General features: G+C 63.1%; 3 protein-coding genes across 3 annotated transcripts; 1 reads left to right on the top strand and 2 right to left on the bottom strand.

The window, feature by feature from the left end:
* The first annotated feature begins 6095 nt into the window (after window positions 1-6095).
* LOC131091157 (putative uncharacterized protein FLJ46204) lies at window positions 6096-7931 on the top strand. Its single transcript, XM_058037060.1, has 2 exons — window positions 6096-6587; window positions 6622-7931. Exons 1-2 carry the CDS (start codon window positions 6233-6235, stop codon window positions 7344-7346), a joined length of 1080 nt encoding a protein of 359 aa, XP_057893043.1. The 5' UTR covers window positions 6096-6232; the 3' UTR covers window positions 7347-7931.
* On the bottom strand, window positions 7926-10413 carry SLC35E4 (solute carrier family 35 member E4). The gene is made up of 2 exons (XM_058037061.1): window positions 9813-10413; window positions 7926-8587 (listed from the first exon to the last, which is right to left on the bottom strand). Exons 1-2 carry the CDS (start codon window positions 10411-10413, stop codon window positions 8160-8162), a joined length of 1029 nt encoding a protein of 342 aa, XP_057893044.1. The 3' UTR covers window positions 7926-8159.
* An 815-nt stretch (window positions 10414-11228) lies between these two features.
* TCN2 (transcobalamin 2) lies at window positions 11229-14210 on the bottom strand. The gene is made up of 10 exons (XM_058037059.1): window positions 13753-14210; window positions 13195-13384; window positions 13075-13122; window positions 12862-12995; window positions 12608-12766; window positions 12357-12532; window positions 11976-12150; window positions 11694-11886; window positions 11429-11550; window positions 11229-11332 (listed from the first exon to the last, which is right to left on the bottom strand). Exons 1-10 carry the CDS (start codon window positions 13811-13813, stop codon window positions 11271-11273), a joined length of 1320 nt encoding a protein of 439 aa, XP_057893042.1. The 5' UTR covers window positions 13814-14210; the 3' UTR covers window positions 11229-11270.
* Between the last annotated feature and the right edge of the window lie 501 nt (window positions 14211-14711).

The following is a 14711-nucleotide window of genomic DNA, read 5'->3' as shown; positions in this document are numbered from 1 at the left end:
TGGGTTCCTGAAGCTGCTGTGTGCCGGCAGCCGGGGCTCGCCCTGCAGGAGGAGCTCTGCGGACGCTGCTCTACTCCGAGGGCTTCGCCTCAGCCGCCCCCGAACGGGAGCTGGGGCCGGGCACCCTCCCGCTCCTGCGATCGAACACTTCCAGGGACCTTTGAAACTGTTCCGCGGTCTTCTTCCTCCACGCCATCCTCCTCTCCTGTTCTTTCAAAAACTGCTGCCGTAACTGTTTGTAGAGACGATGAGTTCTCCTTTTGGCCTTCTCAAATTTTTTTACCTTTGTGAGAGCAAACATAAGCCTTTATTGCCACTCTCCTACCATGAAATAAAGAACTCTAAAATAGTGCTTGTCTTCAGGAGGAGACAGATCCCACCACATCCCTCACTTTGGCCAAGGTGATCTCCGAGCAAAAAGCTCCAATATGCATAATCACAGAGTCAGAGAATCACTGAATCACTGAATGATTTGGGCTTAGGAGAAGCCCAGGAAGGGACCTTAAAGCTCATCTTGCTTCATTCTACAGGGACACTTTCCACCAGGCCAAGTTGCTCCAGATCCCATCCAAGCCTCCCAGGGATCCAGGGGCAGCCACAGCTCTGGGCACTCTGTGCCAGGGCCTGCCCACTCTCACAGGGAAGAATCTCTTCCCAAAATCCAATCTAAACTTATTCTCTTCCAGGGTACCATTGGAACAACATCTGAGTTCAGGTCAAGCCCATGTCTGTAGGTTATTCCAAACCACATGTGACTTAGGATATGGCAGCTGTGTCCTGAGTTTGGGATAGAGGCACAACCACTCGTGTCAAAGGTGGCCCAACTCCAACAACTGCCTCTCCCAGCCATTGGAGAGAGCCTTGGCACCCCCTCCTGATCCAGCTGGCTGAGGACCTAAAGGCCTCCTTGTGCCACAGGGGCCATGAGCTTTGTCCCAGGGAAGAGGAGACCTCACCTGCTCCTCCAGGAGCTGCAGCTCCTGGGCACTGGTGTGGCTGCTGCAGGTGGGCAGGGGGTAGTCCAAGTCAAGGTCCCAATCTGCAGGGCTGCTCAGGGTCAGAAGGGGCTTCATGTCAGAGGCCCACAGACCTGCTCCTGGAGTGTGAGGGGCCCCCAGGACAGTGTGAGGGTCCCCCAGGATGGTGTGAGTGTTTCCCAGCCCCAGGACAGTGTGAGGGTTCCCCAGTCCCAGGATGGTGTGAGGGTCCCCCAGCCCAGTGTGAGGGTCCCTCAGCCTCAGGATGGTGTGAGGGTTCCCCAGGATGGTGTGAGGGTTCCCCATCCCCAGCCCAGTGTGAGGGTGCCCCAGCCCTGCACCGGGGCCAGCCGCTCTGCTGGCTCTGGGATGTTGTGAAGAAGGTGACACGAGGCCGTGCCTGGCCCTGCTCCTCCATGGCCCCGTCTCTGCCCTCGCTGGTCGGTTGTTGTCATGGTGACCTTGGCAGGTGGCTGTCAGGAGTCACCTCCACACTCTGCCTCAGTGACACCGTGTTCCAACAGCTCCTCCTGCCCTTCTGCCACTGCCCCAGCACCACCCTCGGTGTCTGCCTGGAGCAGTGACCAGGCTCTGTCCCCACAGGGAGCATCCATGTGTCCCCTGAAGGACATTCCCAGCCCCCATCTGCAGCTGCTGGGCTCAGTGACAGCCAGGATCCACGGCATGGGGACACACAGGGGTGAGTCAGTCCCACTGGCTGCTTGGCCTGATGGAGCATCCTCCATGTTCCCTACAGGAACAGAACCATGGAACCATGGAATCATGCAATGGTTGGGATTGAAAGGGACCTTAAAGTTCATCTTGTTCCACCCCCTGCCATGGGCAGGGACACCTTCCACTATCTCAGGGTGCTCCAGGCCCCAGTGTCCAACCTGGCCTTGGACACTGCCAGGCATGGGGCAGCCACAGCTGCTCTGGGCCTCCCCACACTCACAGGGAATAGTTTCTTCAAAATATGCAGTCTAAACCTACTCTCCTTCAGTTTGAAGGCATTCTTCCTTGTCCTGTCTCTCCAGACCCTTGTCCAAAGTCTCTCCATCTTTCTTTCTCTCTCCATCTTTCTTTCTCTCCCCATCTTTCTTGTTGGCTCCCCTCAAGTACTGGAAGGCTGTAATTAGGTAACTCTAAAGCCTTTTCTTCTCCAGGCCAAGCTATCCCAATTCTCTCAGCCTTTCCTCACAAGAAAGCTGCTCCATCCCTCTGCTCACCCTGGTGTCTCCTCTGGACTCTCTCCAGCATCCCCAGCTCCTTTCTGTGCTGGGGCAGCTCTGCAGGTGAGATCTCACCTGGGCAGGTATAGAAGTGCAGAATGCCCCTGCCCTGCTGCCCACACTGGGGCTCAGCCCAGGGCACAGTGGCTTTCTCCAAGGTCCAATCCTGCCACCCCAGCAGCAGCTCCTGGCAGCAGGGCCAGGCCAGTGCAGGTCCAGCACCAGCAGATCCAGGTGCTCAGCTCTCCAGCCAGGATGGTGCCCCACGTTTATGGAAATGGAGTAGGAGAAACTCTGCTGCTCTGAGTACAAATGAGCTGTTGTGACCTCTTGGCAAGAAATCCAGGGAAAGCCAGCAGCAGTTCTCCCAGAGCCATGCTGGAGCGCTGAAAATAAACTCACATGTGAGAAGCTGGAACATGAAGTCTGGGCTGCTGAAAGTACAGAGGATTTGAGATACTCCGCGAGTAGTGAATTTTACTATTAATAAAATCAGCAGAGTTTTCACATCTCATTTGTACCAGGGCCTTGACAGGCACTCTGAGACCACCACGTGCTCTGGGAGTGTTGTTTTATTCCAGCACAAAATGTGCTGCTGAGGCAGGACAGCAACTTGCTGTGAGTCAGGAGACTTGGAATGTCACCAGCACTTGTTTTTCCTAACTGGGATACAGCTTTGGGGTTTGAGACAGCAACTCAAAGTCCTGTCATCTGCTGCCTTCCAGAGAGGGAAGGACGAGCACAGGCTCCAGCATCTCTGCTTGGGAGAGACCAAAAGATGTCACCTTTCTGTTCTCCCACTTAACTACCACAACTCTTTTCAGGAGGTGCTTGGGAGGTCCATGGTTGTTGTTCCTGCCCATGGCGGGGCTTTGGAATGAGATGAACTTTAAGGTCCCTTCCAACTCAAATCATTCCATGTCTTATGCTTTGAGCAAGCTGCTCCTTGATGGTGAAGAATCCCATTCCTTGGTGGGGTCCCACAGCCCCAACAGATGTGAGGGGCTGGAGCCTGGTGGGGGTCAGGCTCTTTTCCCAGGGAACAAGAGGCAGGACAAGGGAAATGGCCTCAAGTTGAACAAAGGGAGGTTTAGGTTGGATATTAAGGAAAAATTCTTCATAGAAAGGGTGGCAAGGCACTGGAACAGGCTGCCCAGGACTGTGGTGGAGTCCCCATCCCTGTAAATGTTAAAAATATGTGAGTATGTGACAACTGGGGACATGGGTTAGTGCTGACCTTGACAGTGCTGAGGGAACAGTTGGACTTGGTGATCTTAGAGAGCATATCCAACCTTAACCACTCCATCTTCCTCTGATTCTAAGGCTTTTAAAATGTCTTTAAGTGATTTCATCTTTTAGAAACTCAGCTACTGAGCCAAGAGCCTGCTCAGGGCAGGGCAGGAGCCTGTGACACAGAGCCAGCAGTGAAGCCAGCAGTGAAACCAGCAGGGAAGCCACCAAATGGTCAAGGGCAAAGCCTGAAGGGGATTTTTGGGTGCTGGAACAGAGGCTGTGGGGCTGGAAGGGAGCCTGAGGGGTCATCCTGTCCATCTCCTGGCCTCCAGTCTCATCTGGGCAGCTTCAAACACCCTCAGCTCTCTGGGCTAGGCTGTCCTACAAGGAAAAATGCTATCTTCCTCCATCTACCCTAAAAAAGGCTTTGCCACAATTCCAGCTCCGTACCCAGGACAGTCCCTGACACTGTTTGAGGACTGGGATGTGGGAGGTTCGAGAGCACAGCCCAGCATATCCCAGAAGGATGTAATTTCCCGGCTCAGGCTCCACAGCTTAGCAAGTGTTTGTCCCTGCTGCAGATCCCAGCCCCTGCTGTGCCAGGGCAGACAGGCCCCAGGGCAGCAGTTAATCCCTGTCCTGAAACAGAGATCATCTCCACGCTGTGCTCCCAGGCACACAGCAAATCCAGCCTGGATTTCCTCTCCCCTGTGTGGGCACACGCTGCTCCTGCTCCAGCCCCATCCCAGCACCTTCCATTGCCACTTCCAGGGAAGGGTTCAGCAGTGCTTCAGAGCAGATCCATGAAAACCGTCTGGCACAATGCCATAGCTGCCCTGTCCCACTGCACTCGGGTTTATTTCCCCCACCTTGGACTTTCACACTTCACTGGAGCTCCTTGATGGAGAGGGACTTTGAGCAAGGGTGTGGAGGGACAGGACACAGGGAATGGCTTCCCAGAGGGCAGGGGTGGATGGGATATTGGGAAGGAATCATTCTCTGGGAGGGTGGGGAGGCCCTGGATTAGGCTATGCAGAGAAGCTGTGGCTGCCCCTGGATCCCTGCAAGTGTCCAAGGCTGGGTTGGATGGGACTTGGAGCAGCCTGGCACAGTGGAAGGTGTCCCTGTCCATTGCAGGGGATAGGATGAGATGACCTTTAAGTTCTGTTCCCACCCAAAGCATCTTGTCATTCCATGGTTTGCCAGCCAGCACCTCCAAGCACGTGGAGATGCTCCCCATCCCTCAGAGCTGTGACCCCTCCTCAGAAGGAGCCTCCCCTCCCTATGCCCCTGTGAGGGCTGTGCCCGCTGTTCCAGCTGGGCTGCTCCTGCCCTGTGCCAGGGGCTGCTCTCCAGGAACGTGTCCCATCTGCTCCCTTCCCAAAATCCCCAGGGCTGGGATGCCTCTCCCTCATCCAGCCTGGCCGGAGCAGCACCAGGCTCAGCACATGGGCAGCTGTCAGGATGGGTGAGAAACCCAATCCTTGCTGGGGCCAGAGCAGAGGGATAACACCAGGCTGAGATCATGGCCTGGAATACCCAGAGAGAGGGTGACCACAGCCAGCCACCACTGCTGGGCTTTCCATGGACAACACAAGCCCAATCCCAGCAGGAACGCTGCCCTTGAGCCCCCAGCACTGTCACCACTGCTCAGGGACACACACAGACACACAGGGAGCTGCAGGGCACCAGGAGCATCACAGGGCACTGGATCCAAGGTGGGGAAGGCAAAGCCATGGATGGAGCTGGGAGCCAGGCAGAGTCCAGCGCCAGCAAACGACTCTGGGGGCTGGGACAGGCAGGAGCTCCTGAGCCGGCCATGCTGCAGGTGGCAGCTTTGCAGCTCTCCCTCCTCCTTCCAACACTCCCCGCGGTGAAAAAGCCTCTGGAATGTGAGCCCGGAAAGCAAACACGCTGCCGGCCAGAGCAGGGGCCGCTGGCCGATAACTGCGGCCCTTTGTGTCCTTTTTGGGATGGGCACCGCTCCAGCCGCACCTGGGGCACCTTGGCAAAGGTGGCAGCACGGTGGCACGCCGGGCACACCCCGGAGAGCTGCCCGCCCTCACCCGGGTGCTGGGGAGGAGCCGTTCCTCGGGTGCGGCTGGAAACAGCCTCAAATCACTGCCCTAACGATGGAAAAACATCGCTGTTCGGAAAGAGGGCGGGACCCAGTGGGGATTTTCCGGGGGAAGCGGGGTTGTGGTTTTGTGTTCAAGCGAGTCACCAGGCTGAGAGGGGTGGAACAAGCAACACATGGTGCGACTTTTGGGGCTGTCCTGGGCAGGGTAAGGAGCTGAACTCGATGATCCTGGTGGATCCTCCCCAACCCAGGATATTCCATGATTCCATGACTCACGGGACAGGATGCTCCAGTGTCACGGCACCCCAGGGCAGGGCAAAGCAGCCAGCCCTTTTCCAGACACTGGTGGTCAGTGGGTGCTCTCTGTGTCACTGCACCCCTGCCGTGTCCTGTGGGGTGTCCCAGTGCCAGCCCTGGGGCTGCCCAGCCACAGCTGTCCCTGCTGGACACGGCTTCCCAAGAGCTGCCACATCCTGAGGCATTTCTGTGCCTCGCTTTGCTATCCCTGCACGGGGCGCTCCTCCCTTCCTTCCTTCTTGGCCAGGAGATCGCTGGGAGCCAAGGGTGGAGTACAACAAAAATAGAGCTTTATTTTGGGACAAGTGCAATCGGAGCTGGGTCCTTCGGCCCCGGCGTGGGGATACAAGTGTGGCAAGGCCACCACGGGCCCGGCAGCGGTGCCAGGCACACACACCGGGTGTCCCTTTGCCATGGCATGTGCTGTGTCACAGCCCAGCACTGTCCCGTGTCACAGCCCACCACTGTCCTGGAGCGATGGCAGCGGGTCCAGGCTGCTCCCGTGCCCTCGGCTGGGCTCTCACCATCTCTGCCACGGATGCCAGTCTGCAGCGAGCTGGGAGGGGTGGGGACAGCTGTGGGGGCTCAGGGGCGTGGTGGCGACAAGGACAACATCGGCAGCACCACCGGCGGCCCCACGGATTGTCACGACACGGTGGGGACGGGGACAGGAGAGGGGACACACCCACCCTGTCCTGGGCGTTCGGCTCGGCCACGAGAACCGAGTGTACACAGAGAGCCAGGGGCCACTCCAGCCAGCAGAGCTCAGTAGTGACACACACACAGACACACACACACACAGACACACACACACACAGCCAGACACACAGACACACAGCCAGACACACAGCCATGTCTGTCTGCCCAGGTGGGACGGCAGCTGGATGCACAGAGCTGTGTGTCCAGAGGTGTGTCCAGAGCCACGTCCCTGGGCCCTGTGTGCACACACGGACACGTGCAGAGCCGGTGCACAGCGGGACCTGCCAGCAGCACACACCTGCACACACACACACACACACACACACACACACACAGAGCCGTGCCCGCCCAGCCTGCACACACCAGCACGCGTGTGCCACACAGACACTGTGCACACACCTGTGTACGGCCTGGGGCAGGGCACGCGTGCCCACAAGCACAGACCTGCTTGCACACAAAGCCTGTGCACACCAACACGTGCACACCAATGCATGCACACTGACACGTGCACACAGAGCCTGTGCACACCCATATGTGCACACTGACATGTGCACACCAACACATCCATACACAGCTGTGCACACCTATGTGTGCAGTGTCATACACATTAACACAGGCATGTCCCACACAGGGCCATGCTCACACCTGCAGAGCCTGTGCACACCCACAGGCACAGAGCTGTGCACAGACCCACTCACACCCAAGAGTGTGCAATTGCACACACGTGCACACACCACGTGTGCATGTCAGCACGTCTGTGTGCACAGTGCTGTGCTCACCAGCACACCTGGACACTGTGCAAAGCAGGGCGTGTACACTCACTTCTGAGCACACCAGAAAACACACAGGCACACAACCATGCACGCTGACACACGTGTGTGCCTCAGCAGCTGTGTGTGCACACAGAGCCATGCACACTGGCACACACGTGCACAGAGTCACACACACTGGCACAGACACATGCACAGAGGAGTCACACACTCTGGGCACCAGTGCACAGTCACACACACCCTGGCACACACTGCACAGAGTCACACACACTGGCACACACGTGCACAGTCACACACACACAGTGGCACACGTGGGCACAGTCATACACACTGGCACACACGTGCAGTCACATACCCTGGCACATCTGTGTACACAGTCACACACCCTGGCACACACACACGTACTCAGAGTCACACACATACCTTGGCACACATGTGCACAGTCACACACACTGGCACTCGTGGGCACAGTCATACACCCTGGCACACACGTGCACAGAGGAGTCACACTCATTGGTACACACGTGCACAGTGACACACACACTGGCACACATGTGCACAGTTACACACACTGGCACACACACGCACAGTGTCACACACTGGCACACACATATGTACAGTCACACTCATTGGCACACACATATGTACACACTCGTTGGCACACACGTGCATAATTACACTCTGGCACACAAATGTACACAGAGGAGCCACACACCCTGGCACACACGTGCACAGATGAGTCACACTCATTGGCACACACGTGCACAGTGACACACACACTGGCACACACATATGTACAGTCACACTCATTGGCACACACGTGCCCAGCGCTCCCCCAGAGCCCTCCCGGCCCCTCACCCCCCGTGGGTCCCTACTCGTGCCGCGGGTGCCGCCGCGGCCCGCAGAGGCCCCAGCAGGCGGCCAGGAGCCGGGGCCGGTGGTACAGCACCATCCCCGCCAGCGTCAGCGCCACGCCGGCGTAGCCCAGTGCGCCCAGCCGCGTGCCGAACAGCAGCCACGACAGCAGCAGGTTGCCCACCACGGTGAGGCTGCCCAGGAGGTGCAGCGTCAGGGCCGATGTGAGGGACAGGAGGCAGGAGGTGGCCAGGTTGTAGAGGACGGAGCCCAGGCAGCTGAGCAGGACGCAGCCCCAGAGCGCGGCGTCGGGCCGAAGGACGCCCTGCCACGAGGGGCCCAGCTCCAGCGCCACGGCCGCCCCGAACAGCAGCACGAAGCTGGGCAGGGACGTCAGGCCCAGCAGGGACAGCGCGTCCAGACGGTCCTCCTGCAGCAGCACACCTGGGGGGACAGGGGGACGCTCAGTGGGACGTCCCCGGGAACACCCACCTGCCGCAGGGACACCCACGGGAGACACCCACCCGCGGGAGACAGAGCAGTAAAGGGATCCCAAATGTCACCGGGAAAGGGAAAATGAAGGGGGGGAGTTCCTTTGATGGGGTGAGGGTGCCCTGCTTTGGGGAGGTCCCACTTTAGAGGTTCCCTGGTTTGGTTGTGTCTCTATTCAGGAGTCCTTCATTTCCGGGATTCCTTGCTTTAGGGGGTGTCCCGCTCTGGGGATGCCCTGATTCTGAGGGTGTCCACTTTCAGGGGTGCCTGTGTTTGGGAGGGTTGGACAGGGCAGTTTTCCCAGCCTGTTTTAGAACGTTTGTCCCCATATCCCCTCCTGCAGGTCATCTGAGGACAGAGGGGACAGCAGGCACAGCAGGGCTGGCTGCCACATGCAGACATGTCCTTACCCTCCCCAGGGCCACTGTCCATGTCCCACCAGGGGTGAAAGGGTGACAGGGCAGTGGCACAAAGACCAGTGGTGTCCCTTGGGGGACCACAGCGTCCCACTACAGCCATGGAGCCCTTGGGGTGGGCACAGGGCCCCATGCCAGAGCCCATCCCCACAGTGCCCCGAGCCACAGGCTCCAGAGGAAACGCTCCCTTCCCAGCCAGAACCATCCCAGCTGGCTCCTCACTGCCATGTGCCAAGGACACCATGGCCTGGGTGGCACCGTGGGCACCCTGGGAAGGGGAGACTCGCAGGGAGTCCAGCAGCCCACAGGGGTGGGACAGGCTGGGTGACCCTGAGCCAAGCTAGGGCACCTCCACCCTCCCTGGCCCAAGGACACCACAGGGACACCAATGGTGTCACCAATGACAAACTACAGTCAGGTCACCTCAGGGCAGGGCCACAAGCACGACAAGGGTGCCATGCCACAAGGGTGGCACCGAGGCCAACAGGGACAGCAGGTGGCACCAGGACTGGGGTGAACGTGGGAGCCAGAGCGCCACCACGGTTGGGGTGACACCGTGGCCACGGTCAAAGCACAAAGCAGGCATTAGGGTGACAGCAGTGATAGGGTGGGGTGGAATTGGGGCTGGGATGACACCAGGGTGCACAGAGGGTGGCAGGACGAGCAGGGAGAACCCCCAGCACCGGGGGTGGTACCGAGGTGACACCAGCACCCCTGCACCCCAGGGGTGGACATGCAGGACAGGGACAGGTGGCACTTACTCTGCTGGATGGACTTGAGGGCGCGGAGCACGGTGGCGGCCAGGAGGAAGCCGCAGCCGGGCTGGGAGAAGCAGAGGCCGCCGGCGATGCTGCAGGCGGCCCCGGCGCACACCGGCCCCATGGCCCAGAACTGCAGCGGGTGCGGCCGCCGGCCCCCCAGCAGCCCCAGCAGCAGCGTCACCAGCGGCGTGGTGGTGGCCACGGCCTGGGCCACGTCCAGCTGCACGTAGCTCAGGCCCAGGTTGCCCAGGGCCACGCTGGTGCAGAAGGTGAGGCTGAGCAGGTAGATCCTGGCGCGGGGCCGGGGGCCCGGAGCCCGTGCCCAGCCCAGCGGGTAGCCCACGGCCACGCCGGACAGCATGTGCAGCGCCGAGAGCAGCAGCGGGTAGCGGAACCCGTGCGCGGCGAAGATCCACTTGTTGAGGCCGGCCATGGTGGTGCCGGTGCCCAGCCAGGCCAGCACGCTGAGGGTCAGCGGCAGCGCCGGCCCCGGCGGCCGCCCCCCGTGCGCCTGCCCCGGGTCGGGCTTCCAGGGCCGCACGGTGCCCGCGCCCGCCGCGCTCATCGCGGCCTCATCGCCCCGCCGCGACCGCGGGCACATGGGCACCGGCTCCGCCGCCTCCGGCCGCCCCTCGCCGCTCTGCCCCGTCCTCCCCGAGCCCCGCGATGGCTGCCGGTGACAGCGGCGCTGGCGCGGCGGCGGCCGCGCTGTCCCCGGGTGGCGGTCGCGCTGTCCCCGCTGCCCGGGTGGCGCTGTCCCCGCTGCCCGGCGGTGCTGCTGGCGGGGCTCAGCGCAGAACTGGCGGTGCCATGTGCCGGGAGGCGGCGGCGGCGGCCGGGGCGGGCGGAAAGTTTGGTGATGGCGGGAGCGGAGGGCGGAGGCTCCGCCCCGCGAGGGCAGCGCGTCACTGCCGGGCGGGCGGGGCACGGCGGGCACGGGCACCGGGCACCACCGGGGGCACCGCCGGCACCGCCCGCACCCGGCCCGCTCCAAACCCCGCCCGGCCCCGGCGCTGAGCCCCGAGCCCGGCCCGCCGCTGCCCCGGGGGTTTGGGGCCGGGTTAAACCCAGCGGGAGTCACAGATGGGCAGATTTGGGGGGGGTCCCTCGGGCACTGCGGTGCCCGAGCCCTGGGGCAGTGGGGGCTCACGAACCCCGGAGGAGGATCCAGCTTGCTGAGGATGAACAGCGCTGACTCGGACTCCCCAAATTTTTGGCCGCCCCAAAAATGCTTTGGACACCCCAAAAACGGCTGCTCCCAGCCTGCCCCATTCCCGAGTGCGACCCGGACTCGAGGGGCTGCTGGTTTTGGTGCTCCTGTAGGACACAGAGCACGGTGTGTGTCCGCTCCTCATGCCCCTGGCAGACTTGGGGTGCTGGCCCACAGAAAGCAGGAGGCAGGGAGCCGGCAGGTCCTGTGCCCACAGTGGGGGTTTCATTGCCATCACCCCCCACCCTCTACCACTCGCTGAGGCGCAGGATGACGGTCGCCCCATCCGGGGGTCTGTACTCGGCGATACCTGTGGGGAGAGGGACAACAGTGTGGGGTGAGACAGCAGCCACGGGGCTGTGGGGGATCCCTGCCACCTCCCCAGGGACCCCCACCCGCCACTCACCCATCTGCAGGGGGGTGCTGGGCGCAGACAGGATCTGCCAGTAGTTCCGCTTCTCCTGCCGGGCCTCCAGCCCCAGCACCTGGGTCAGGAAGGGGCCCTGGGGGGTGTCCTGGGTCTGGAACCTGGGGGGGCACAGAGGGGTCAGGGGGGTGAGGCTGCGGCCTCGGCACTGCTGGGGGGCACAGAGCAGCTCCAAGGGAGCTGTGAGCCCGGCACAGGGCACAGGTGCAGGACACATGATCACCACAGGGTGACTTCCACACACCTGAATTCCCGGGGGTCCAGCGCTGCAGCCGCCTGCAGCACGTCCAGCAGGGAGGCGGCGGCGGGCACGGGCACCAGGCGGTCGTAGAGCCGGAGGTCATAGCACCAGGGCAGGGGACACTCCACCACCAGCTGCACCGTCTTGTTCCCCGGCACCTCAGGCAGAGGCTCCATGTCCCGGGGTGTCAGCGTGTCTGCGGGAAGCCACCAGGGCACTGGTGACACACCGCCACCCCTGTGGTGACACCGGCGCTGACCCCAGTCCCGTTAGCCCAGCTCTCACCTGGCTCCTCCCCACAGTGCCTGGAGGCGATGTCCAGGTAGGAGTGGCCGTGCAGCACCGGCAGCACCTGGGCCATGGTGGCAGCGGTGCCGAAGGCTTCCAGGTTCTCCAGCAGCGCAGCCATGGCCTGGCCGAACGCCGGCTCCGTCTGGCACTCGCCTGTGGCCAGGAACACCTGGGACGGGGAGGGATGGAGGTGGTGGGAAGAGGAAGGAGGGTTGGGTACCTGGGCACTGCACTGCTGAGCATCACCTGCCCCACGGCAGCTGCATCTGCCTGGGCACCCACATCTCTACCTGCACCCACACTCAGATCTGCAGACCCACTTCCCCCATGCCCATTCCCAGTGCCAGCCCAGATGTCCCCTCAGGTGACACCCACCTGCAGGGCCCACGGGGTGCTGTAGATATTGCCGATGATGCCGTCGGGGCCCTGGGCCTCGGCCATGTTCCTGCTGGCCTCGCGCGCAGCCAGCCGGAGCTTGGCCGCCAGCTCGGTCCCCACCAGCCTCCTCCGCTCCAGGCAGGTGAAGGCCAGCGCCAGCACGGCCTCGGTGTCTGCAGGGACCGCCCGGTGTCACCCCTGAGTCACACACTGCCAGGGTGCCACCGCCTGCGCCCACAGGCCCTTACCCACGGTGTTGCCCCCGTGCCCGAGCTTTCCGTGCTGCTGGGCCGTGAGGAGCCGCTGCACCACCGGGTCCCGCACGCGCTTGCGGTGCACGCACAGCGCCAGCACGCCCAGCCCGTACTGGTAGTAACTGGTGACGGGGTGGCCTCGCTGCTGGGAGCCTGGGGACAATGGGTGGTGTCACCAGGGTGAGCCGGTGCCTCACGGCCCGACGTGTAGTGCCAGGGGGGCACTCACCCCGCAGGGACACCCTCACCTGTCCACTCCTCCTCCAGGTAGTACTTGAGCCATGTCACCAGCGAGCGATGGGGGCTGACGGGGGGACAGGAGGCCTGCAGCCCCAGCAGGTACAGTGCCAGCCGCCCCGTGTGCGGGGGCTCCTCCGCGCTCCTGCAAGGCACCGTCACCTGCCAGGGCACCGCCCGAGGTGCCACCTGCCCCGAGGGCACCCCGGGACACCCACACTTACATGCCGCGCTCAGCGTCCCACCGGGAGCGCCCGTAGCCCTGCAGGCTCCTGCGGGGACAGACTGTCAGTGCGGGGCACAGGAGCAGCCCCAAAGGCCCGAGGGGGACCCCGGGCACCCACCTGCCGTAGGGGTGCTGGAAGTTGTCCTGCAGCCGCTCCAGGTAGCGCCGCTCCAGCCGCGGGTGGTGCTCTCGGGCCAGGCGCAGGGCCAGGTACACGGCGGGGTCCGGGTCCCGTTCGGGGTCCCGGGCCAGCCCCAGCAGCCGCGCACTCAGCGCCCGCACGGCGCCCCCCGAGCCCGCCGGGGGCTCTGCCCGGCCCGGGAGAGGCAGCGCAGGTCAGGGGGCCCGAGACATCCCCCCGGTACGGCCCTGCAGCCCCACAGCCCCCCAAAGCTGCGCGGGGCCGCGGTGGGGAGGGACCCCAGCGCCCACCCATCCACACACCCCCAAATCCCATAACCTCCCGATTTCCCACCAAAAAAAGAGGAAGAAACAAGGAGAGGTGACATGGAGCAGGAGCAGGGGTGGGTTGGGGGGAGCTGAGCCCCGGAGAATTTGTCACCGAGGGCTGGAGATGGGGCTCATCCCCCCAGCCCCGCTCCTCGGGGACCCCCCGAGCTCAGGGCGAGCCCCGGCCGAGGGTCCCGGGCAGGCTGGGGGCCGGGGCCGCACTCACCGCAGCAGCGGGCGGGCAGCAGCGCGGGCAGCAGCAGCAGCAGCAGCAGCGGCAGCCCCATGGCGGAGCGGGACAGGGGACACGGCGGGGACAGCCGAGAGAGACGGGACGAGCCGGGAGCGGGGACAGCACGGGAAGGTGTGGCGAGAGGCCGTTTCCGCACAACGGGGCCGAGTCAGCACAAACGGGGCAGAAGTTGTGCTGAGGCGCGGCCGAGGGGAGCGGGGACAGCCCGGGACAGCCTGACCGGGGCAGCCCGGGACACCCTGCCCGGGACAGCCCGACCCGAGCTGCCGCTGCTCGGGGCAGCGCCGGCGGGCACAGCCCGAAAATAGACAGGGCTGAAACCCGGCCAAACCCGGCCCCTGGAAAGAATCGCCGTGCTCGCCTCCAAGAACGATTTAATTGAGAAAGCGGGGATGGATCAGCCGCGCCAGGAGCCGCGGGACAGGCGGGGAGGGGGCACGAACCCCCCAAACATCCCTAAAGCCGGGGCTGAGGGGGTCCTGAGCCCCGCTAAGTGGAACTCCCCTGCTGGGGGCTGGGTGCGGCCTGAGCCACGAAAGCGAATCCCCGAACCAGGAGGGGATCCCGGGGCCGCGCTGGGCTCAGGTCCCGCCAGCCCGGGCACACCCGAGCACGGGGGCGGCCTGGGGAGCCCCTGGCACCGAGAGCCCCCCGTGCCCGGTTGTTCCCCAAACACCGGCCCCGCTGTGGGCCCCCAGGCCGGTGCCTGCGGTCAGTGCTGCGGCGCCAGGGACCACAGGTGGGCAGCGGGACCCGGAGGCCCGGGCAGGGACCCACGGCCGCCATACCGGTGTGTGTACCCGGCCCCTGAACCCAGGCCAGGCCCGCGGGTCCGGCCTCGCTATATCCCGGCATGCTCAGCGCCAGCGCTGCCTCGCTATATCCCAGCATGCTTCGTGCCAGCACTGTCTCGCTATATCCCGACATGCTCA

This window comes from Melospiza georgiana, chromosome 18 (assembly GCF_028018845.1).
Source record: "Melospiza georgiana isolate bMelGeo1 chromosome 18, bMelGeo1.pri, whole genome shotgun sequence".
In the NCBI taxonomy this organism is placed as follows: domain Eukaryota; kingdom Metazoa; phylum Chordata; class Aves; order Passeriformes; family Passerellidae; genus Melospiza; species Melospiza georgiana.
Note: the sequence above shows the minus strand (reverse complement) of the source record. Positions and strands in the feature narration are given on the sequence as shown.